We start from the raw sequence: 23,730 nt of genomic DNA, 5'->3' as shown, positions 1-23,730 counted from the left end.
ATGTAACAATAAGAAATATACTCAAAACCTGGATTAATTTTTTATTCACATAGCACCACTATTATTCTGAACACTACTGTATGTTCAGACCTCGGCGGAGCCCGCTTAATCCACCTCTGAGAAGTGGGTTGACCTGGATATGAAACAATCCAGTTTAAAGCCAATTTGCACAGTTAAGATTCAGGGGGAAAAAAACAACCTATCTGCCTCAGATTTGGCCCAAATCTGGCAGCAGGGTGAATGTGAGGTTTTGATGTGTAAAGCGCTTTGAGCGTCTGATGCAGATGGAAAAGTGCTATATAAATGTAGTTCATTTACCATTTAACGGGGCCTAAATTCCTAAACACTGTAGCTTTAATAGGATGCAAATACAGAAGTATTTACATTGAAGTTAACTGAAGCTGTTGTTATGTGATGTAACTTGAAGCACCATTATGAACAGCGATGTGGCGTTTCCTGAAGGTACCGTTTCTGATGAAAAATTAACTGGACTCAGCTATTTGAGCAAACAGTTGCCACAAACCACAGAACATCTTGTATATCTCCTTCCAGCCACTGGTACAGCTGTTTCCATTTATCCCCAATTTTTCTTTTTTTTTTAATCATTTTTTTTGATTGTCTACTTTGTGTTTGTGTTAGTATTCCGAGTCCACTTGGTAAACCCATGCAAGAATATCCCTGAATGTTTGCCGACAGTAATATTTCTTTACTCTTCACTCTTAGTCACACTTTTGAAGTAAAAATTGCTGAGGTTCGGGGTGTTTGTGTAACTGTGAAGTAATGGTGCATTTGTGAATGCTTATATTGTGGTGGCCACATGGAGCTGTCTGCAGGGGATTATTTGGTGGCCACAGTGTCAGTTTTTGTGGCCATGACAGTGATTAATATCAAATGTTGCTCAGTCTGGTGTCCACCAAAGCTACCGTTGCTTGCTTTATCCAGAACACAAACTCATCTCCACAATTAGTTTTTTATTAGACATGTTTCACAGACAGCAGTTAGCCTGAAAATTACATTCAAAATGAGCAGCTGATCATGTGCAAACATATACACCTTCAAAGTAACTTTTTTAAACACTACAAGTATCGCCATGTTTTCATTCAGACAAAATCAGTTCACCACACACACACACCTCAGCCACTAAACACACCAACACCTTTGTTCTCTCATTGTACACAATGAGAGGTTTTCAAGCATTTTACAGTCTCTTCTTTGTCCTTTAACACTCGTCTGCCGCCATCCAACAGAGTGTTTCCAGTGTAATGTTCCTTCACAAAATACTTTACCCTTCACTCCCAACAGCTTCCATCGAAAAGTGAGAAATTACATCAACTTCACTTCCAGTGACTCCGGCAGATCAGTGAGGTTTAAGAAGCAACATCTGAGAGGTGAAGAGGTTTAGGTTCACTAGAGGAACACAGTCAGCCACCTGCGTCTCATCACAAACTTTACTAAATCACGTTCGACAGCACAATGCACAGTTTGAGACCAGACATGAACACTTCCACTTACATTTACGCCACATTCACACACACAAACAGATCCTCCACACCTGAGTCATGGGATGCTCATGTCATAAGGTCAAAGGTCAACACTACTCCCAGGGAAGCATGGGGTGTGAGGGGTGGGGACGCAGTATGCACATCTACTCCAGCTCAGTCAAGCACTTTCAGCATAACGCCGATGATTCTGCAGACTTGACGGAGGAGGGCGGGTGCTGTGAATCGCTGACAACACTCCACCAGATTGAAAAGCACAGTTCAGCCAGTTCCTCCAGTGATGTGACAACACTGCTGTCAGGAGTAGCAGCTAGCACAGTTTAACACCACAGAAGAAGAAGGCTGCCATGATGTGTTAGACATACGTACATATCCCACCAAGAGCTGCTGTTGCTCCACTTACGTTTGGGTTCTGACTTCAGCCACAGAGATCCAATGCATGCAAAAATGCCTCAACACTCATGGATGACGTGCACGGTCACCGCAGTGCCGAGCGTCCGACCTGCTGCTCGACACAGGAATGGCAACAGAAAAGCAAAGATGAAGTCGGTACACTTCAAATTTATCCGTAAAACCTTTTTAAGTGCAACATCTTGTCAACAGTTGATGAATGTTTATTCTATTTATTCTCTCCACTTATTTGGTCCACAGCAATGTTTATTTCCATAAGAAAAAATAAATGGCAACAAAAGAAATTACATCCATGTTTGAACAGCCTGTGGTCCTCTCCTCACCAGCCTATCTGCTGAAGACGCTTTCATACTCCAACAGTATGAGCTCCACGATCTGGTTCTGGTAGACCATGTGGACTGCAATGTTGCCCGTCTCCGTCTCAGGCCGGAGCAGTGTGGGGCCAAACACGATGGCCACGCACTGGGTTGTCATGCGGTTGGCTTCTCCGTGGTCAATCACCCTGAGGGAGGGAGAGCGCACACAACAGATTTGAAGACATGAAATGTGTTTCTTTGGATTTCAGTGAACCTGCAGGCTTTCATCTAGAAAGGAAAACTAAAAATTCCTGCCTACTTGAAACACAACATCCCGAGGGCCTGAGAACAAGCACCGTAGCAAACCTCGCAACATGCACACTTAAACACAACAGAGGGCTGCAGGCGAAGGTATAATAGCCTGTTTAAATAGAATCTTCATCCCTGCATGTAGATGCAAAAAACAAAACAATGGCACATTCATGGAGCAGAAAGAGAGCATTAAATCCACCTGCTCAGATAAGTCGGCCTCCATACACTGAATGTCACACCATCAATTTCCCCAAGAAACACCACTTTATATGTAGTGAATTACAGCAAACCTCAGCGCCATATAAATGCAAATAAGAAAGCTCAGCAAATGTCAGTGTGAATGTATGATGCTGCCGCTGGCTCCAGTGGGCGGAGAGTACGCGTTCAAGCTGGCGCCAGTTTGTGTTTGCCCACAGGCTGATCAATCAGAGAGAAGATTAACACTGACGAATCAGGAGTGGGAGTTCAGAGAGAAAAACTGTGTATCCACTAAAGCACAAGGAACAAATGTGTACAAACAGTAATTCAAAGTACAGCGAATTAATCTACAGCTCAGGGGGGCAACGTCCAACAACGTGAACCTGTGGAGTTCACCTGAACACGTGCACATGCTGCAGACACAGGCCTGAGGGAAGCACGGGGCAGTGGGTGTCCAAAATGATGCAACAAGTGCCTGCGTTTCATTTGGAGTATGTGAACACATCACAGCAGCGGTTTGTACACTTTGATCTCACGGCTGAGCTGCTCACCTCCGCAGGTGTTTGAAGAGGGCCTGCATCGTGTCGTGGTTGGGTTTTGGCAAATTCTTGATTAAGTCTTTGATTGAATTCACTCTCTGCTTGTAGTCTGAACATTCTGCAGCAAAGAAACAGGAGAGCGTTCACTGAATGAAAATGTGCACAGCACCATCTTGTGGCCACTTTGGAAACAACAACCAACATGCATCAAGAAGAGTGATAACTGTGTGTGTTCAGATACATTTTCATTGTCATGTGGGGGTGGGGGGTGTAAATGGACACAGATCATGAAATAACTCACTGATGGCGTCAACAAAGTCAGTGAAGGATCCGTAAGTGAAGAGTGGCTCAGGAAGCTCCCTGAAGAACATTTTCAGAGCTCCTGTGGTGACATGAATGTCCTCCCACTTAGCATCGTTTAGATCCACCTTCTCATCTGACCAACAGACAGAAACACATGAGAACGTGAGAAAAAGACACAGCACTACAACTAAAACATGCCATCACACTAAAGGAGGAGTTTAGCTGTGATGTGTTTGCTTCCTAATGGTGTGAGACATAAAATAACTGGAGAGAGAAGAGCTTCATGATATATTGAATGAGCATCGTCACTGCAATATGTGCACAGATAACAGTCACATCACAGGAGGTGCAATGTCAAGTAAGGCAAATTAAATCACATAACATCACCAAATGTTTTCATACTTCAAAATAAGTGTGCTCATGTTCAGTGGCGACTATATTATCTGGATTATTAATCACATTTTTGTTCTTTTTTTAACTAGTTTGAAAGGTCCTGTAACTTGCATACCGAAAAATCACACATTTATTATTCATAACAACAGTTATAATGACAATGACACAACAAAGCACACAAACCCCAAAATTAAAGAACCGATAACACAGAAAAAAGGAGCAACTTATATATGACTTTTTCCTTTTCAAAAGGCTTTCGTTTTTAGCAGGTGCGAGTTGTACTTTGGAAATATGGTAATCTACAAGTCAGTCTGCTACACTGTAACTGATACACATTATGCATATTTCCCACATTGGTTGAGTTCAACCAATGTGGGAAATACGTAAGTTTGGGATAGTCAGAGAGATGAAGAAAGTAGACAGGAGTACAAGGAGATGCAGCGTAAGGCGAAAAGAGAAGTGGCAAAAGCGAAGGAAAAGGCATATTGCGAACTGTACAAGAATAGTAGTTGAATAGTAAGGAAGGAGAAAAGGACTTGTACTGATTGGCCAGACAAAGGGACAGAGCTGGAAAGGATGTGCAATGGGTTAGGGTGGTAAAAGATGCACATGGTAATGTGCTGACAAGTGAGGAGTGTGTGCTGAGAAGGTGGAGGGAATATTTTGAAGAGCTGATGAATAAAGAAAATGAGCGAGAGAAAAGGCTGGATGGTGTGGTGAGAGTAAATCAGGAAGTAGAAGAGATTAGTAAGGAAGAAGTGAGGGCTACTATGAAGAGGATGAAGAGTGGAAAGGCAGTTGGTCCAGATGACATTCCAGTGGAGGCATGGAAATGTCTATGAGAGATGGCAGTAGAGTTTCTAACCAGATTGTTTAATAAAATCTTGGAAAGTGAGAGGATGCCTGAGGAGTGGAGACGAAGTGTGCTGGTTCCTATTTTCAAGAACAAGGGTGATGTGCAGAGCTGCAGTAACTACAGAGGCATAAAGTTGATCAGCCACAGCATGAAGTTATGGGAAAGAGTAGTAGAAGCTAGGCTTAGAAAACAGGTGAAGATCTGTAAGCAGCAACATGGTTTCATGCCGAGAAAGAGCACTACAGATGCAATGTTTGCTCTGAAAATACTGTTGAAGAAGTACAGAGAAGGCCAGAAAGAGTTACATTGTGTGTTTGTGGACTTAGAAAAAGCTTATGATAGGGTGCCAAGAGAAGAGCTGTGGTATTGTATGAGGAAGTCTGGAGTGGCAGAGAAGTATGTTAGGGTAGTGCAGGACATGTACAAGAACAGTGTGACACCGGTGAGATGCGCAGTCGGAATGACAGACTCATTCAAGATGGAGGTGGGATTACACCAAGGATCAGCTCTGAGTCCTTTCTTGTTTGCAGTGGTGATGGACAGGTTGACGGATGAGATCAGACAGGAGTCCCCATGGACTATGATGTTTGCAGATGACATTGTGATCTGTAGTGAGAGTAGAGAGCAAGTTGAGTCTAGTCTGGAGAGGTGGAGATATGCTTTGGAGAGAAGGAGAATGAAAGTCAGTAGAAGCAAGACTGAGTACATGTGTGTGAATGAGAGGGAGCCCAGTGGAATAGTGCAGTTACAAGGAGTAGAAGTGGTGAAAGTAGATGAGTTTAAATATTTGGGGTCAACTGTTCAAAGTAATGGAGAGTGTGGTAGAGAGGTGAAGAAGAGAGTGCAGGCAGGGTGGAGTGGGTGGAGAAAGGTGGCAGGAGTGATTTGTGACCGAAGAATATCTGCAAGAGTGAAGGAGAAAGTTTACAAGACAGTAGTGAGACCAGCTATGTTGTACGGTTTAGAGATGGTGGCACTAACAAAAAGACAGGAGGCAGAGCTGGAGGTGGCAGAGCTGAAGATGTTGAGATTCTCTTTGGGAGTGACAAGAATGGACAAGATTAGGAATGAACATATCAGAGGGACAGCTCAGGTGGGACAGTTTGGAGACAAAGTCAGAGAGGTGAGATTGAGATGGTTGACATGTGCAGAGGAGGGACCCAGGGTATATAGAGAGAAGGATGCTGAGGATGGAGCCACCAGGCAGGAGGAGAAGAGGGAGGCCAAAGAGGAGGTTTATGGATGTGCTGAGGGAGGACATGCAGGTGGTTGGTGTGACAGAGGAAGATACAGAGGACAGAGTGAGATGGAAACGACTGATCAAACGGGAACAGCCGAAAGTCGAAGAAGAAGGTTGAGTTCAACCGCACATGATAAATATCTGCGCTGAACCAAACTGAGAAACAAAATAACACACTCACTCGTCTTCAGTCGTTTACTCCAGTTATGGGTCATGGGGGGCTGGAACCTATCCCAGCAATCATGGGGTGTGAGGACATCCTGGCCAGGATGCCAGTCTGTCACAGGGCCACATATAGAGAAAGAGACACATTCATACCTGCACGCACACCTACGGAAAATCTAAAGTTTCCAGTCCACCTAAACCGCATGTCTCTGGATGTGGGAGGAAGCCGGAGCACCGGTGAGAACCCACACAAACTCAGTGAGAACACACAAAATCCACACAGAAAGGCCACAGGTGGGAATTAATCCCATGACCTCCTTGCTGTGAAGCAACAGTGTTAACCACTAATCCAGTGTGCTGCCCCAAAACAAAACAATGCATGAGAAAATTTATTGGTGGATTTTGTAACAAACACCAAGCTACATGTATTTAGCACAGAATAGATTTGTTTGCTCAGAGAGAAATCAAAGCATTTATGTCATGCACACAAATGTGGAAATGAATTTAGAATGCATTTTGGGCACAATACTTTTTTTTTTTATTCTGTCCTCTGTGCACTCCGTGCACACTGTGCAAAGATGTAGCATTATGTTGAAATGTGCTGCTTTACTTTTATTTTTTAAACATTTTTTCGGCTGTTCTTATTTGAAGTTTCAACAACTGACGTGCATCTCTTCCTCACACAAAGTGTACCTGTGCGGCCCTCCCAGAGTCTCTCTGCATAACACCAATATGTGTTATGATGTAATACAGGAAATATAGCACCGACTGCATCGTAGACATTTTGAACTCATCTCACCAAAGGTGCACCTTCCTTACACAGCTGTGCTGCAAAAGGACTTGTATTTCTATATGATTGTCACAAAACACATATTTGTATCACTTCATCATGTATCAGGCTACTGGTGTTATTAAACCAGACTTGTTTTATTAGTGGTAATCTGTATCTTCACCTTCACCTTTCTTCATTGCCTAATTTCCCTCACTTCCCTTCCTTCGGTGCCGCAGACTGTTAGCAATCTTGTCACGTGTGGCTGCACCACACAGCGTCAAACTGCAAGTGCAAAAAACATAAGCTGCAGTGTGCTGCTGTATGTCATTATCACACTTCTGGTAATGTTTGCCGAAACAAAGCAAACTAAATATGGATATATACTCATGTCAAAATACGATCTTAAATGCAGTGTTCATAGTCTAGACTGAGCACAAGCACTTGAGAAATTCAGATTTTTAAGCTAATGTAGTAATGTAGAGGCCATGCACATCTCAGTTTAAGAACACAACGCATGCTTTATTGCCGTATTGCGCGTATGCAAAGTTCAATGACGTCTAAAGGATACCAGAGACCAGATGGAGTTTGGCATGTGGATGATTTCAATTTAGCATCTCCATACTGGCAAAATAAGACCAATTTTCAATTTCATCCATCACATTAGTGCATTTAATTGCTTTAAGAAGGAAATAAACTCTTTTCAAGTTTGCCATTTTTGGTTGTAAAGGTCAATGATCTCTAGAGGTCACCAGAGGTCAGATAGACTTCTTAAAATGAAAAATTTGAATTCATCACCCTAGAATTGAGTTTATTCATCACTTCAGTGCATTTGATTGCTTATGAAGCTGGGTTCCATTGGGGCGCTTAGGATCACAAAGTTCAATGACTTCTAGAGGTCAACAGAGGTCAGATAGTTTGTCATGTGGCAGATTTGAATTCAGCACACTCAAATTGACAAAATAAGACTGGTTTCCAACTTTGTCCCCAAAATGCAGGAAGGTATCACAATTCTAGATTTCGGCACCCGTCTAAAACATTGTTCACCAGCTTCTTCTCAGTTCTTTGGTAGGTCGTGGGTGTGGCTAAACATTCAGTTCTAGATTTAGTCCCTAGTTGATAATATGGTGTCACAGTGTTGAAGGCATGGCTGAAGAACAAAATGGTGAGTATTTGAAGGAGACCCAGAAACATATGGTCTTGTTTGTGAATGAAAGGTCGAGCAACTCTATGTCACACTCATGACTGACTGAAGTGCCCCATCTACTGGTGTAGCAAGTAGCCAACAACATGTGAACTGACTTGCACATGGAGCAACATGAACAGTGGAGGATTTGCTGTATTTTCATGATACCAAATGCTTTTAACCAGGGTTAAAAAGGTCTGTTAGCATCTGGATTCACTGGGTTGATATTTGTGAACAAACATTATTAAGTTACCTAATACAATGTCACCAAGTACGGCTCTATAGCATTTCTCAAAGCTCGATAAGGTAAGCATCATTGGACATCCGATACTTGATATAGATACAGTATATATCATGGTACTGGCATATTTAGGTGCTTAATACTGCCAATATAAATTTTATTGAAATGTGTGCATGAATTTTAGTGTATGGTGTTGGTGTGTAACTCATCTAATTAATAGTTTAGTTAAGCTGCTTAATGTGTTTTGTATTAGTATTTTGTTTATCACATTTTCATTTTCACCTTCACATTTTCACCCTTTCTTTGCCTTTACCCGATCCCAAACTGACATCACAATGTGCATGTTTGCTTGATAAGATTATCAAACCCAAGAGCCCTAACCATTTTCATATATGGCTTCCCTAACCCCAACTGACCTGATTATAAAGATAGAATCCAAAACAAGATCCAGTTACAGTGCATCTGGGAAGAATTCGCTTCACTTTTTCCAATTTTTGTTATGTTACAGCCTTATTCCAAAATGGATGAAATTCATTTTCCCCTCAATATTCTACACATAATACCCCATAATGACTGTGAAAACAGTTTTTTTTTTTTTGTTTTGTTTTTTTAGATTTTTGAAAATATAAATAAAATAAATCAAAACTGAGCTTAGGTGTATCCTTTTTCCACTGATCATCCTTGAGATGTTTGTACAGCTTAACTGGAGTCCACCTGGGGTAAATTCAGTTGATTCAACATGATTTGGAAAGGCACACACCTGTCTACATATAAGGTTCCACAGCTGACAGTGCATGTCAGCGCACAAACCAAGCATGAAGTCAAAGGAATTGTTTGTAGACCTCTGAGATAGGATTGTCTTGGGGCATAAATCTGGGGAAGGGTACAGAAACATTTCTGCTGTTTTGAAGGTCTCAATGATCAAAGCGGCCTCCATCATCCATAAATGGAAGAAGTTTGAATCCACCAGGACTATTCCTAGAGCTGGCTGCCCATCTAAACTGAGCAATCGGGTAGAAGGGCCTTAGTCAGGGAGGTGACCAAAAGCCCGATGTCACCATGTCAGAGCTCCAGCATTCCTCTGTGGAGAGAGGAGAACCTTCCCGAAGGACAACCATCTCTGCAGCAATCAAACAATCAGGCCTGTATGGTAAAGTGGTCAGATGGAAGTCACTCCTTAGTAAAACGCACATGGCAGCCCACCTGGAGTTTGCCAAAAGGCACCTGAAGGACTCTCAGACCATGAGAAACAAAATTCTCCATTCTGAGGATACAAAGATTTAACTCTTTGGCGTGAATGCCAGGCGTCATGTTTGGAGGAATCCAGGCACCATCCCTACAGTGAAGCATGGTGGTGGCAGCATCATGATGTGAGGATGTTTTTCAGCGGTAGGAACTGGGGGACTAGTCAGGAATGAGGGAAAGATGAATCTAGCAATGTACAGAAACATCCTGGATGATAACCTGCTACAGGGCGCTCTTGACCTCAGACTGGGGCGCAGTGATGCTCCCCATCCAACCTGATGGAGCTTGAGAGGTGCTGCAAAGAGGAATGGGCAAAAGTGCCCAAAGACAGGTGTGGCAAGCTTGTGGCTTGAAGCTGTAATTACTGCCAAAGGTATATCAAAGTATTGACCAAAGGGTATGAATACTTATGAATGTATGATTTCTTAGTTTGTTTTTCCATTTTTAATAAATTTGCAAAAATTTCTAAAAAACTTTTTTTATGTTATCATTATGGCATGTGAGTAGAATTTTGACAGAAAAAAATAATTTGCTCCACTGTGGAATAAGGCCAAACGACAAACTGGAAAAAGTGAAGCTCTGAATACTTTCCGGATGTACTGTACGTTCCAGCTTTTGATACTGTGTGGAAAAAAAATGCTTCACAACCAACTTTAGTTATGCAGAAAATTTGACTTAAGTAATCCTGCTTTTGTATGGCTCATCAATTCCACTTAGTGCAACTACTAACTATAGTAAAACATAGGCACAGTGTAATACGGATTAAGAATATCCCAAATAAACAAACTTGTGCACCCAATTCTTGTTTTTTAAAAATTCATTACCAATATATGCTGTACAATTATTCCACCCTGGCAATAGAACAGTTCAAAGACATCATTAAAAACCCAAAATTACTATGACATTCATGCCCATGATGAGTGCATGTACATGTACAACCACAACTGTATTATACTGTGACCATTTTATTGCATAGCCTCGCAGGTAATTACATCAGAGCTCCACTGAAAATGAGCAAGAAAGAGAAGTACACCACAATGGATGATGTGGTTGCAAACATATAAATTATGTGGAGTCATGTAAAATTTTTCAGCCCTATAAAGTTATTTGTATTTTTTAGATGCATCCCTCAACAAAAGTCCCAGAATTGGTCTTGAATGGCTAAATCTTTCCAAATAGAGCTACTTAAATTCTCTTGTGAAAATTAATTTTATTTCTTTCTTTTTTGTAAATATTGCAATATCTAACAGCAGAAATTTGCAATTGCCTTTTTTTTCTGATATTGTGCAGCTTTAGGAGGAACTACACAGACTGTAACATTAAATTTATTCAAACCATAACCAAAGTCAGCCCTTTGATCTGCATTGTAAAACAGGTTTCTCAGTGAGAGAGGGAGGGAGAGAGACGGTAGTCAGCAACAGGTGAAAGGTGAATTGTGCGCTCTCTTGAAACAGACAGATTGAAACAGACAAACTCACTCCATCTAACAGAGAGCCTAAACTGTCGTCACATGTAGAAGGAAACGTGACGAAGATGTTGTTCCACTTGTCATGTGAAGTTGCACATTTTCAATTTATTTTTTCAATTTATTTTCATTTACGAGGTCTGTCCAAAAAGTATCAGACCTTTTTATTTTTTTCAAAAACCATATGGATTTGAATCGTGTGCTTGCATGAGCCAACCTTGAACCTACATGCGCATGCGTGATTTTTTTCACGCCCATCGGTTGCATCATTCGCCTGTGAGCAGGCTTTGTGTGAGCACTGGTCCTCCCCTCTCGTTGGATTTTCATTGCGAGGTGGAACGATTTGGAGCTTTGCTGCATCAAATTTTTCTAGAAACTGTGAGACAGCCAGGTGGAAACCATTCGGAAGATTCAGGCGGCTTTCGGTGACAATCCTATGGGCATCACACAGATTAAGGAGCATTACAACCGGTTTAAAGACGGCGCACAATGGCGGAGGGTGCGCCGCGCTCCGATCGGCCATCGACATGCTGAAACGACCAGATCATTTCCAAAGTGAACGCTGTGTTGATCCGGGATGTCGTCTGACTACCAGAGAAATTGCAGAAGAGGTGGACATCAGCACTTTTTTGGCACATTCCATTGTTACAGGAGATTTTGTAATGAAAGACGTGCGGAAGTTGGAAGTCTCACAGGACATGTTGTGACATGTCCAGCTCTTACACAATTCCTCGGATATTTACTCGACTGAAAAGCCACCGAAAGCCGTTTGAATCTTCCGAATGGTTTCCACCTGGCTGTCTCTCACAGTTTCTGGAAAAATTTGATTCAGCGCTGCTCCAATCGTTCAGACATTTTCCTCAAAATGAAAATCCAACGAGGAGGGAGGACCAGTGCTCACTCATAGCCTGCTCACAGGCGAATGACGCAACCGACAGGCGTGAAAAAACTCACATGCACACGAAGGTTCAAGGTTGGCTCATGCAAGCACACATGATTCAAATCCATAAGGTTTTTGAAAAAAATAAAAAGGTCTGATACTTTTTGGACAGACCTCTTATACAGCGCCAAATCACAACAGAGTTGCCTCAAGGCGCTTCACACAAGTAAGGTATAACCTCACTAACCCCCAAAGCAGCAGTGGTAAGGAAAACCTCCCTCTGAGGAAGAAACCTCAAGCAGACAAGACTCAAAGGGGTGACCCTCTGCTTGGTCCATGCTACCGACACAAATTACAGAACAATTCACAAAATGAATATACAGGAAATGCTGTTGGTGCACAAGACAGGAGGATCTCCAGCACAAATACCACACCCATCTCTGGATGGAGCTGCACCTTAAACAGAGAGAAAAAAAAAACAATCAGGCATCAGAAAGACAAGAAATACAGTATAATTGGCCAGCATTAAACAACAAGAAAAATAGGGAATACCAAGGTGATCACCGGCCACTAGCCCTAAGCTTCACTAAAAGACCCAGAATTTAGGTAAAGTCAGCATCAGCCATAGACAGGATGGGACGAATCTTCGTTATATTTTGCAGGTGGAAGAAAGCAGTCCTCGTAATATTTCTAATGTGGAGGTCAGAGGACAATGTAAGATTAAAAATTACCCCAAGATTCCTCAATTTGTCCGTGTGATGTATGACACACGAGCCTAGGCTAAGAGTTAACTGGTCAATTTGATGCCGATGTCTCACTGGACCAAGAACCATCATTTCAGTCTTATCAGAGTTTAAAAGTAGGAAGTTTCTAGACATCCAACTTCTCACTGATGCAAGGCAATCTTCTAAGGATTTTATGTGAACAAGATTACCAGCAGTTATTGGCATGTATAACTGAGTATCATCAGCATAGCAGTGAAAGGTAAGGAGTACTATATAAAGGGAGAAAAGCAGGGGACCTAAGACGGACCCCTGTGGATCCCCAAATTTCATGTCACTAAGGTTAGAGGTAGTGTTACTGTACAAAACACAGTAAGAACGACTGCTCAAGTGTGACGTCAACCATGCAAGGGAACTCCCAGTAATCCCAAAGTAGAATATGATGATCCACGGTATCAAATGCAGCACTGAGATCTAACGGCACCAGAACCGTAGTGGTGTCTGAATCCAATGCAAGCAGAAGATCATTCACCACTTTAGTGAATGCCGTCTCTGTGGCATGATATTTTCTAAAAGCAGACTGCAATGGCTCAAAAAACTATTCTCAGTAAGGTGGTCCACGAGCTGCCGTGACACCACTTTTTCCAGAATTTTAAGAGCAAAATGATAGATTTGATATCGGCCGATAGTTTTTCAATACACTAGGTTCAAGATTAGGTTTCTTAAGTAATAGTTTAATCACTGCAGATTTGAAACATTTAGGAAAAGATCCAGAAGTTAAAGAAAGATGAATAATTTCCAGCACAGTCAGCCCAAGAGTGGGCCACAGGTCCTTTAACAGTTTTGTTGGTATAGGATCAAATAAAGAGGTTGTGCTTTTTGTTGACTTTACGAGTTTCGTCAGCATGCCTAGAGAGATACTCTCAAATTGTGTAAATCTAGGTAATACCTCAGTAGTGGCGCCCACCTCAATAGCAGGGTGTAGTGGCTGGGTTGAGGCATGCTGGGATATGTTTAACCTAATGTCTTCTATTTTTTTCTCAAAGTAATCCAGGAAACCTTGTGTTGTAAAAGGAGAGCAAACTACAGGTGGTTGTCCATGAATAGTGTTGCCACCGTGTCGAACAAGAACTTTGAGTTACGCTTGTTTTTGTTGATCAAATCAGAGTAATAGGTCCACTTTGTATCCCTTAATGCATGCTTATAATCTAAGATAGCATCACACCACGCAAGGTGGAATACTTCTATTTTTGAACTACACCATTTCCGTTCTAGACCTCTTGCTTTATGCTTCAGGTCACGCAGGTAATCATTGAACCAAGGTGACTGTGATTTGGGGGAGCGCGGTTTTAACACAGGTGTCGCAATCATGTCGAGTGTAGTTTTGAGCACTGAGTTTAAACTATCCACAAGTCTGTCTACTGATTGGGTATTTGCCAAATGTGAAGCTAAGACATTAGGCAGTCTAGCTTCGAGTTCAGTCTTAGTTGAGAAGTTGATGCATTACCGTAGTGATATATAAGGTTGTTGTTCCACTAAACATGGCAGTGAAACTGTAAACTTAATAAGTGAGTGATCAGAGACTACTGTAAATTCCTAATGTTACCCTCCCTGTAGAGCTATATCTATGTTCGCAGACAAGATGGCGGCGCCTTCCCCAGTAGGGTGGAGGCCATCTGGCATCAGTAAGCCACAGCAGCCTCAGAACAAAGGCCAGTTATCAATAAAGCTAAAGCCTTGTTGTCTACACAATTGCACCAGCCACCTATTTAATGATGTCAGCCTGCTAAACGCCTCATCAGTACCCCGGGAGGAGAGGGGAAGTTCACATTTAGTTCACAGACTAAACAGAGTGTTCCTTACACTGAATTAAAAATGACTTACCATGATTCACAGCAAAGCGGAGCTTCTGTATCACGGCCAGATTCCCGCTCACTCTGTATAAGCCATCAACAGCGAGACCTGCAAGAGAAGAAAGAGAGGAAGGACTGTCTAACGCACGGAGTTCAACATGCTCCACCCAGAGTTAAACAGCATGCAGTAATCTGGGACAAATTGCAGTAACTGGGTATAGCATGCAGTCATCTGGTACATCTTACAGTAATATGGTACTGCCTACAGTACTGCTGGCCTATAGACATTTCTGTCCCAACTCTCCAGTGATGAGGGAAGTATTGGGTGTAAGACAATCACAGACAGAAGCGTCCGCATCAGTAAAACAAATGTGGAGAAGAAACAGCAGTGTGTTTTATAAAGATGGAAAATGCAATAAAACTGTGGATTGAAGAGGAGGCGGAGCCCCGCAATCAGAGCAGCTCTCAAGTCAATATTACAAATCTTTGTATTCTGTATCTTAATCACGCAACAATTTAAAGCTTAAAGAATGAAAAAATAAATAAATAAAGCACTTCAGACAGCAGTATCTGAGATCACAGGCTGTAAATTTCCATAATGTAGTGTAAGCACAGCATGAAAGCACTCAAAGTCTCCTACATCAGTACAGCGAGATGCCTAATCCGGAGCCTCAAGAGACAGGCACTTAACTCACTAAATTAGACAAAAAGGTGCCATATCATCTATTAAAAGGTTTAGATTAGATTAGATTAGATATACTTTATTGATCTCACAGTGGAGAAATTTCATCTGAACACAGTAAACACCACAGTTGACACACGATGTACACTGTGTGGAACTAATCATTATTCAGTCATCGGAGAGGTTACAGCCCCCCTTTCCAACTGTCAGTCCCACTTTAGCATTTAGACTAGTTCTAATAGGAGTCACTGTATAAGATGCGGTACATGATCAGATGGGCGAAGCTCGCACCTGTGCTCTCTACGTGCTCGATGCACATTCTGACAAAGTTGGGCATTGAAGTGTTCTCCCGCTGGCACAGGCTGGCCAGACTGCAGCCAAACACCTGATCTGAAAGGAAAGCATCAAACACACAAAGCTGCAGTATGAGGTGTGCGCTCTGCTTCAAATTCACATGCACATGCGTCCTGCAGAGTCAAAACACAGTCTGTTCAGTGTCACACAAACTCTGCTGAGATGCTCAGTTACCAGTGAACTATGCTGTGATTAATTTGTAATGTGAAAGCAAAGCAGATTAACCAGAGGACTGTGTCAACCTGTGCATGAAACCAGTGGTTCTCAACTGGTCTGACTTCAGGACCCACCATCACCCCTTAATGACAAGCTGCATTCCAAATTGAGAAAAGTTTTCAACTTCTGAAATTTATTAAATGAAAAGATGGTGCAGTTTGAATATGAGATACAGAATATCCTCCTGACTACCAGGATATATATATATATATATATATATATATATATATATATATATATATATATATATATATGAGCAAGAAACATCTCCTGGATGCAATCGGACACTTCATCAGTGATGTATCCTGGGGTCATCGAGTGTTTCGGGTCAATGTAGCCATTGAGGGGTCAATGTAGCCGTTCCTGAGGAGGAGCTCTGTCAGTCTCCAAGAGACGAGGCTGAAAAACACCTTCCCTTCTACACTCAGCAAAGAGATTATCCGGAACTGGTTGATGTGCCTCGAGTTTTCCTCTTTGGGAATCCAAACTCCCTCAGCGCACCTCCACTGGTCGACCACTTTCCTCTAAATCACCTTCAAGATCTTCCATAGGTGCTGGAGAAGCTCTGGGCATCACTTATACACGAGATAGGGTACACCACTGGGGCCTGGAACAGATGCTGATCGGGCAGCCTTGATAACCTCCTCAACCTCCTTCAGGCTTGGCTCCTTCAAGTTGAAGTCTACTGTTGGAAGGGCAGGTTTGATGAGTGCCTTGTTGGTATCCAGGTCTTGTTCCCTCATTGGATTGCTCAAGCTGTCCTGGAGGAAGCAATTCACTTCTTCTTTTGAGCACTGAAGATGCCCACTGCGCCTATCCCCCAGGAGTTGTTTCACAAAGCCAAAGAGATTGGTGATAAAGACTGCTCGCTTCCTGGCTCTCGCTCTTCCCCTCTTCCTGTACCACTCTGCTTTGCGAAGAGTCATCAGCTTCCTCCGCAGGATGTTTTGAAATTCTGCTAATGCGTGCTTCTCTTCATCAGCAGCTTTCTTGTACTGCTTCTTAATGGTCCGAAGCTCTTGACACAGTGTGTGTATTTTAGTAGCCCTGCGGTTCCTAGTGTATGAAGTGGGCTTGGTGTTACCTTTCTCTAACAAGCCAAATCTCTGGGGCACAGCTGTTGATGATGGTGGTCACTGTATGGAGTCGAGTGTCAGCATCGCCTTTGGCTGTTACTTGAAGGATTTTGGAGACATCCTGGTCAAATTGGAGCCACTCATTGCGCTTGCTGGCTGGGGGCCGCTTTATCTGCTACTGTGGAACTACTCTCCTGGGGTTAGGAGGCTCTGGTACATGGAGGGACTGGGCACTGTGGGTTGCCTCCTGGCCGGGCTCCTCCTGCATCTCATCAGGTCCAGGACCAGTGCGTTGCACCATACTCTCCCACTTCAGACATTTCATTCTGGTCTGGTGGATTCTTAGGCCACGTTGGTTCTTGCACAGGTTTCCGCAAATGCATGTTATACTCTTTGTCAGTTCATTTGCATAGGTCTTTAACCTTTGGGCCATCCGGTTGGAGATCTCACCCCCCCGCGATCTCCTGGGGGTATATCTCTTTAGGGCTTTCCATAGCTTGTAGGGGTTCTTTCTCACGAAAGACACAGGCTGAGGTGCTAACCCATACTGTCCCGGATGCCATCTTTCCATGCTGTCAACTGGCTTTCCAGTGGTCACCAGCCTATTCCTGGAAGTCACCTAGTCTATTCCTAGGTGTCACTGGGTCAGCCAGACTTTTAACTGAGCAAGAAACATCTCCTGGATGCACTGGGACACTTCATCAGTGATGTATCCTGGGGTCATTGAGTGTTTTGGGTCTCACAACATCAGACACCCTTGCCCAGGCGACCCAGCCAGGGTTGATCAGGCCCTAGCTAGTGTCCCAGCAGCAAGCCACAGATCAGCCCTCTTCAACCATAACCACCTGGTGGCTTTCTCAGCAGCCTCACTTGTGGCACAAATGGCCTTCTTCTTGGCCGCTCCTGTGATACCCAGCCAACTGAGAACTTTGCAGAATGAGCATCCTGCAAACCCTCTACAGCCAACGTTTACGGGTTTGTAGTAGGTCCTCCAGCCTTGGTTCCTGCACTGGTCCACCAGCTCTTGATACTTGGCCCGTTTCCTTTCGTTTGCTTCCTCTATGCAGTCCTCCCAAGGCACTGTGAGTTCCAGCATGATAAGATGTTTTGAAGCTTCAGAGGTGATGATCAAGTTTGGTCGTAGTGATGTTATAGCAATGTGCTGTGGGAACATCAACTGCTTTCCAAGATCAGCTTGCAGCTGCCAATTAAAAGCTATGTGGAGGAGGCCTGTTGTTGTTTTTGCCTGTGCTTGGGGTTTTTCTCCTGCTCTCATGAAGGTGACTTCCTTCCTCTTACGGTGCTGCCCACAACTGTTAATAGCTGAGGCTAGGCTCTCAGCAATTGATTTGAGCACCCGGTCATGGCGCCACCAGGAACGACCATCTGCCAGGGATTTGGGGCAGCAGCTGAGAATGTGCTCTAATGAGCCTCTTCCAGAGCTGAGTGGGCAGGAAGGTCTTTCGTTCTTCCCCCAGGCATGAAGGTTCGCTGGGCTTGGCAGGACATCGTAGACTGCTTGCACCAGGAATCTGACGCGGAAGAAGTCGGCCTACATGATGTTTGCCCAGGTGATCCTGCGCTGCAGTGTACTCTTCCACTTCGTCCATACTCTTTGCTGAGTCCTACTGCCCTGCTCACCCGTTCCTCCTCCACCCCTGCACTTCCTTATGACGGAAGTTACTTGTTATGTTTTTTTTTAAGGGGCTTTTAAGACGTCCCTCAGTGTCTGTCTGCTCTGGGTGAGTTTCTCAACCTGCTTTGTCCCACCACCAAGAAGAAAAAAGCAAACAAAATATGCTAAATTACACTGTAAAATTACCCAGTGAAGTCCAGTCGTCCCCAGTGAGAGCAACAGCGGGTGCACGTTGTAAGGTTGTGTCTTTTGTAGTCCTCTCCTTTATGGTGCATCATGAGGGAATCTCATATGTGCCGTCATTTGTTGCGATTCTCAGAATGTCTCTCAAGCCAACGTCTTCCACAACACTAATCGGCCTGCAGTCTGTATCAATCAATTTCGCTCACATTTGCGAGCTTCTCTTGCCTTTGTTTATCAATAGTTCTCCAACATGCTGCATCTAATGTAGTTTGCTGAAGCCTCCCACAGCAAATCATTCAACAAAACACACTGCGTGTTTTGCTGAATGATTTGCTGGTATCAGCTGTGCATGTGCTGCATTTAGGTGATATTTAAGACCAAGTACTTTGATGATAAAAAAAAAAATGTGTTAATGTGCGATAAAAAATTGTCACCGTTAACTAATTAATGCGTTAATGCGATAACAACGCGTTAACTTGACCAGCCCTAACATATACGATGTCTGTTAGAAAAGTATCGGACCTTTTTATTTTTTTCAAAAACCTGATGGATTTGAATCACGTGTGCTTGCATGAGCCAACCTTGAACCTACGTGTGCATGCGGAATTTTTTTCACGCCTGTTGGTTGCATCATTTGCTTGTAAGCAGCCTTTGTGTGAGGATGGGTGGAGTCGCTCGTCGTTTTTTCTTTGCAAGGAAATGGCAGAACGACTGGAACAGCGCGACTGCATCAGATTTTGCCAGAAACTGGGCGACAGCCAGGTGGAAACCATTAGGATTATTCAGACGGCTTTCGGTGACGATCCTCTCAGCATCACACAGATTAAGGAGCGGTACAACCGGTTTAAAGACGGCCGCACAACAGTGGAGAGCGCGCCGGAAAATGACCAGATCGTTTCCAAAGTGAATGCTGTGGTGATGTGGGACCGTCGTGTGACTATGAAAAGAGCGGCAGCGAAATTCATCGGCACGAAGCTGATGGCGCAGCAACAGTGCCTCCGTGTTGAAGCCTCACAGGACATGTTGTGGCATGTCCACCTCGTCCACAATTTCTCAGATAGTCACACAACTGAAAAGCCACGGAAAGCTGTCTGAATCTTCCGAATGGTGCAAGATCTAGGAATGCTGGGAATGATTGCTGCACCATCAGCTTCGTGCCGATGAATTTCGCCGCCACTCTTTTCATGGCAAAATCTTCTTTCACAGTGGAATGTGCTGAAAAAGTGCTGATGTCCACCTCTTTCGCAATTTCTCGGATGATCACACGACGGTCCCACATCACCACAGCGTTCACTTTGGAAATGATCCGGTCGTTTCAGCGTGTTGATGCCGATCGGAGCGCGGTGCGCTCTCCACCGTTGTGCAGACGTCTTTAAACCGGTTGTACCGCTCCTTAATCTGTGTGATGCCGAGAGGATCGTCACCGAAACCCGTCTGAATAATCCGAATGGTTTCCACCTGGCTGTCGCCCAGTTTCTAACAAAATTTGATGCAGTCGCGCTGCTCCAGTCGTTCTGCCATTTCCTTGCAAAGAAAAAACGACGAGAGACTCCACCCATCCTCACACAAAGGCTGCTTACAAGGAAATGACGCAACCAACAGGCGTGAAAAAAATCACGCATGCGCACGAAGGTTCAAGGTTGGCTCATGCAAGCACACGTGATTCAAATCCATCAGGTTTTTGAAAAAAATAAAAAGGTCAGTTAGTTTTCTAACAGACCTCGTATATATGCGTGTGTGTGGGTGTGTGTGTCCTGGTAGTCAGGAGGATATCACAGTATGCAGCACACAAAAAAAGTTTAATGTTAAGCCAAATGCTACAGATGCTAGAGAGGGAAATATTCCCTTTTACAGTTAGCTGCATTTTAATTAACAAACAAAAAGTGCATCTTAGGGACATAAGGTTATACAACATACATAATAATTCAGTAACTTCAGCCTTTTTTTTTTTTTTTTAAACAGACTCAACAGTGCTTTCATGCACAAATATGAAATAGAAAAGTACAACTACTCAGAATTAGTTTCAAAAACTCAAATTATGTAACCTTAGCTGAGAATACTCACTCATTGAATCTATGACAACCAACACTGCTATATGAAAAAAAAATTCAATGTCTTGAGTTATTTTATTCACAAACTCAAAATAAATTAAAAAGTGAAATTCAAAAAGATTCAAGTAAATAAAATTAACTTTTCTGCTGATCAACTTATCAGTCAGCAAATACTGAACAACACTGCTTTGAAGAAAATTAAGCAGCACTCACACCAGCATATGCAGTAGTGGTGTATTTTGTGACTAAAGCATCAAATTTGGCACATATATTCTAAATTAACTAATACTTATTTTCAGATATGGAGGTATACTGGAGCTGACCTCACATGACCTACAGGGGTCAATGAAGAATTACACAGGGGTCAAAATTTTAAAATGTTTCAATCATATTAAAAGGTAAACCACATTATTTGTCTGATCATAATGATTCCAAAAAGGTATAGTTTAGACTATCCTTGACTAAACATTGTAGAGTTACAGGGTGAAACCAGCAAAAACGATGACAAAGGTCAATTTCAGTTTGTACAGGGGTCAAAAGATAAAGTTGTTCCAATTTTGGTAAAAAGTGATGCATAGTAATGCAATAAAGACATGCACATCCAAAACACATAAAAAGGCGTGCAGGACCATAAAAAATTGCACCGAAGATAGAGACCAAATGATCCGCACAGCCACAGCGCTCCGATACAGAAGAAGCATTATTTAGCAAAACGTAACATTTCGGGCGACCTGCCCTTCGTCAGAGTGATGCAAGCACCAAATTCAGCACAAATACTCCTTAGACATTACTCTTTTGAAAAAAAAAAACAAAACAACTTGCTACTTGAATTTTATTCAAAATTGGAGCAACTTTAACTTTTGACCCCTGTAAAACCTGAACTTAACCTTTGTCACTATTAATTATTAAGTCTAATAATGTGGTGTAGTTTTCAATATGATTGGGGCTTTTTTTTTAATTTTATTTTCACCGCTGTGTACTTCTCAGTGGTGGGCATTGTTCATCTAATCTGATAACTGATAATTATGGAAGGTAATGTTTTTATTAGCAGATTAGCTTTTCAGATAAGTTTCAAAACCATCACTGGACCAATTATCTTCCAATAAATTTAGTTCAGATAACTTTTAGACTGCTAACATGTTTTTTTTTAACATAACTAGTAACGTTGAAAAACATTTATAATCCCTTTTGTTCCTGTCTGCTATGTATTTTACAGCAGTGAGGTAGCTAAGAGGAGCTGAGCTCAACTCTGCCCCCAGCGGAAAGGGCCTGGCTGCCAAACTGCCACAAAAAAAAAAAAAAAATCATTATTCCTTAACCCCATACAGTGGTCCAGCGATGAGGCAGAGGTCTTGAAATAGGAAGCAGGTTTGACTTATGGTTTTGATTTATAAATCTAATTATTCCTGATAGAATAACAACATTAATATAAATTCTTAAAATGTACAAAGTGGTATCTAACACATATCTGTTCATTTTAAAATAATGCACTCATTCTGATGATGTGCACATTAACACACGGATTCCCAAATGGATTATGGGTAAACTTACCCTCAGCTCATACTGATTGGCTGACTAATTCATTCTATGTAAAAACCAACATAAGTGAATCAATGTAACATGTGCTGGTGTTTACAAATAAATGTGCGTTTGTAAAATATGGCATTTTTTTCATTTGTGTAAAAAAAAAAAAAAAAAAAAGCATTTGCAAAGCTGAAAAGTCTGTTAAATTGTGATTCAGGCCCTGTGATATAACCATCGTCAAAATGCTCAGAACACTGCCATCTACTGGCAACCGGTTATATCACAGTGTTGTCGACCGCAGGATTTTAAAATTATCTGTAGGTTTCCAAAACCTGAGAGACTACACATGTGGAGATAAAAAAAATCATAGATCTGACAGGTTTAGTTGTACAGTGTGTGGTGTCAGCCACATGGTAAAAACAACACACACGAACAGATTTCACACACGAACATTCCCAGGTCAGACACCTCGCTTTCTGATTGGCTACATGTCACATTTAGCTCCTCACGTCCTTCTGAGCAGATCAAAGTGCTCTTAGCACACCACACATGGCAGGAATATCTGATAAGATTATATTTAGCGTCATCATGATTGTCGGGCCATCCTTAAGATTGTCGGAAGGGGAAGATCGGGTCCGATATTGGCTTAATTATCTTGCCATGTGAACCAGGCTTAACAGATTCATTATGACGCCTCACAGAGTGGCTGATTGATCCGTTGTAACACTGCACGGAGCCGCTAACCGATCGGATGTTATGACTCCTCACGGAGCTGTTAAAGTAGACCTGCATTGAAATAAATGTGGTCAGATTTCAGAAAGAAATAGCTGATATGTATTTATAAGACCCTTGTGAATGCAGTAAAGTAAATCTGTAAGCCCAAATTTGTAATTCAGCGGAGAAATCTTCGTTTAAAAATGACAAATTTGCAGCTAAAATTTAGCCCTCTGTGAAAACAGTTTGTACAGCCGTATCATTTCCATGACTTCAGGGACAAGACGACGCGCTCCCGCCTTCAGTCCAATCCCGCACTGAAATTGATTTTATCTGTTAGTAATGTTACTTATACACGTCCTGGTTTCAACATCCAAACGTAAGCTGCAATGAATGTGAGATACAGATCTGTGTGCTCAGATCAGCAACGACATCGACAGCGGGCGCCGTTCTTCCCCTCCTGCTCTCTGCCTCCGATGCACTTATTAAGTCTGCGGGCTCGTTAACGAGCTCGTTAACCGCCGACGCGGGCCACTCACACCACCCGTGTCTGCTTTGCAGCCGGTGTGTCAAATTCAGCGCACAACACCGGCATCACCTCTCTGTCTACTGAATGGAGCTGCAGCACACTTGGCACAAGTCCTGAGATTACGCTCTCTGTTTTAATGCGAAGCGGCCGGTACACCTGTTGCTGCAAGGACAGACTTCTTGCGGCAAAATC

At 42.7% G+C, this 23,730-nt stretch overlaps 1 protein-coding gene across 3 annotated transcripts in view; it reads right to left on the bottom strand.

Annotated features, from left to right (window-relative positions):
* Positions 1-956: 956 nt before the first annotated feature.
* arhgap12b (Rho GTPase activating protein 12b) overlaps positions 957-23,730 on the bottom strand; it is a 192,280-nt gene continuing 169,506 nt past the window's right edge. For 2 of the 3 annotated variants that reach the window (XM_034172335.1, XM_034172351.1), the window contains 5 exons: positions 15,547-15,645; positions 14,605-14,682; positions 3,557-3,691; positions 3,268-3,373; positions 2,238-2,412 (listed from right to left, as the gene is read on the bottom strand). In XM_034172335.1, coding sequence (XP_034028226.1) covers positions 2,238-2,412; positions 3,268-3,373; positions 3,557-3,691; positions 14,605-14,682; positions 15,547-15,645 — 593 coding nt within the window. Of the gene's footprint in view, positions 2,413-3,267; positions 3,374-3,556; positions 3,692-14,604; positions 14,683-15,546; positions 15,646-23,730 lie in introns of all 3 variants that reach the window. The other variant, XM_034172343.1, reaches the window with a different exon arrangement.

Source organism: Thalassophryne amazonica, chromosome 1 (assembly GCF_902500255.1).
Source record: "Thalassophryne amazonica chromosome 1, fThaAma1.1, whole genome shotgun sequence".
NCBI classification, from domain to species: Eukaryota; Metazoa; Chordata; class Actinopteri; order Batrachoidiformes; family Batrachoididae; genus Thalassophryne; species Thalassophryne amazonica.
Note: the sequence above shows the minus strand (reverse complement) of the source record. Positions and strands in the feature narration are given on the sequence as shown.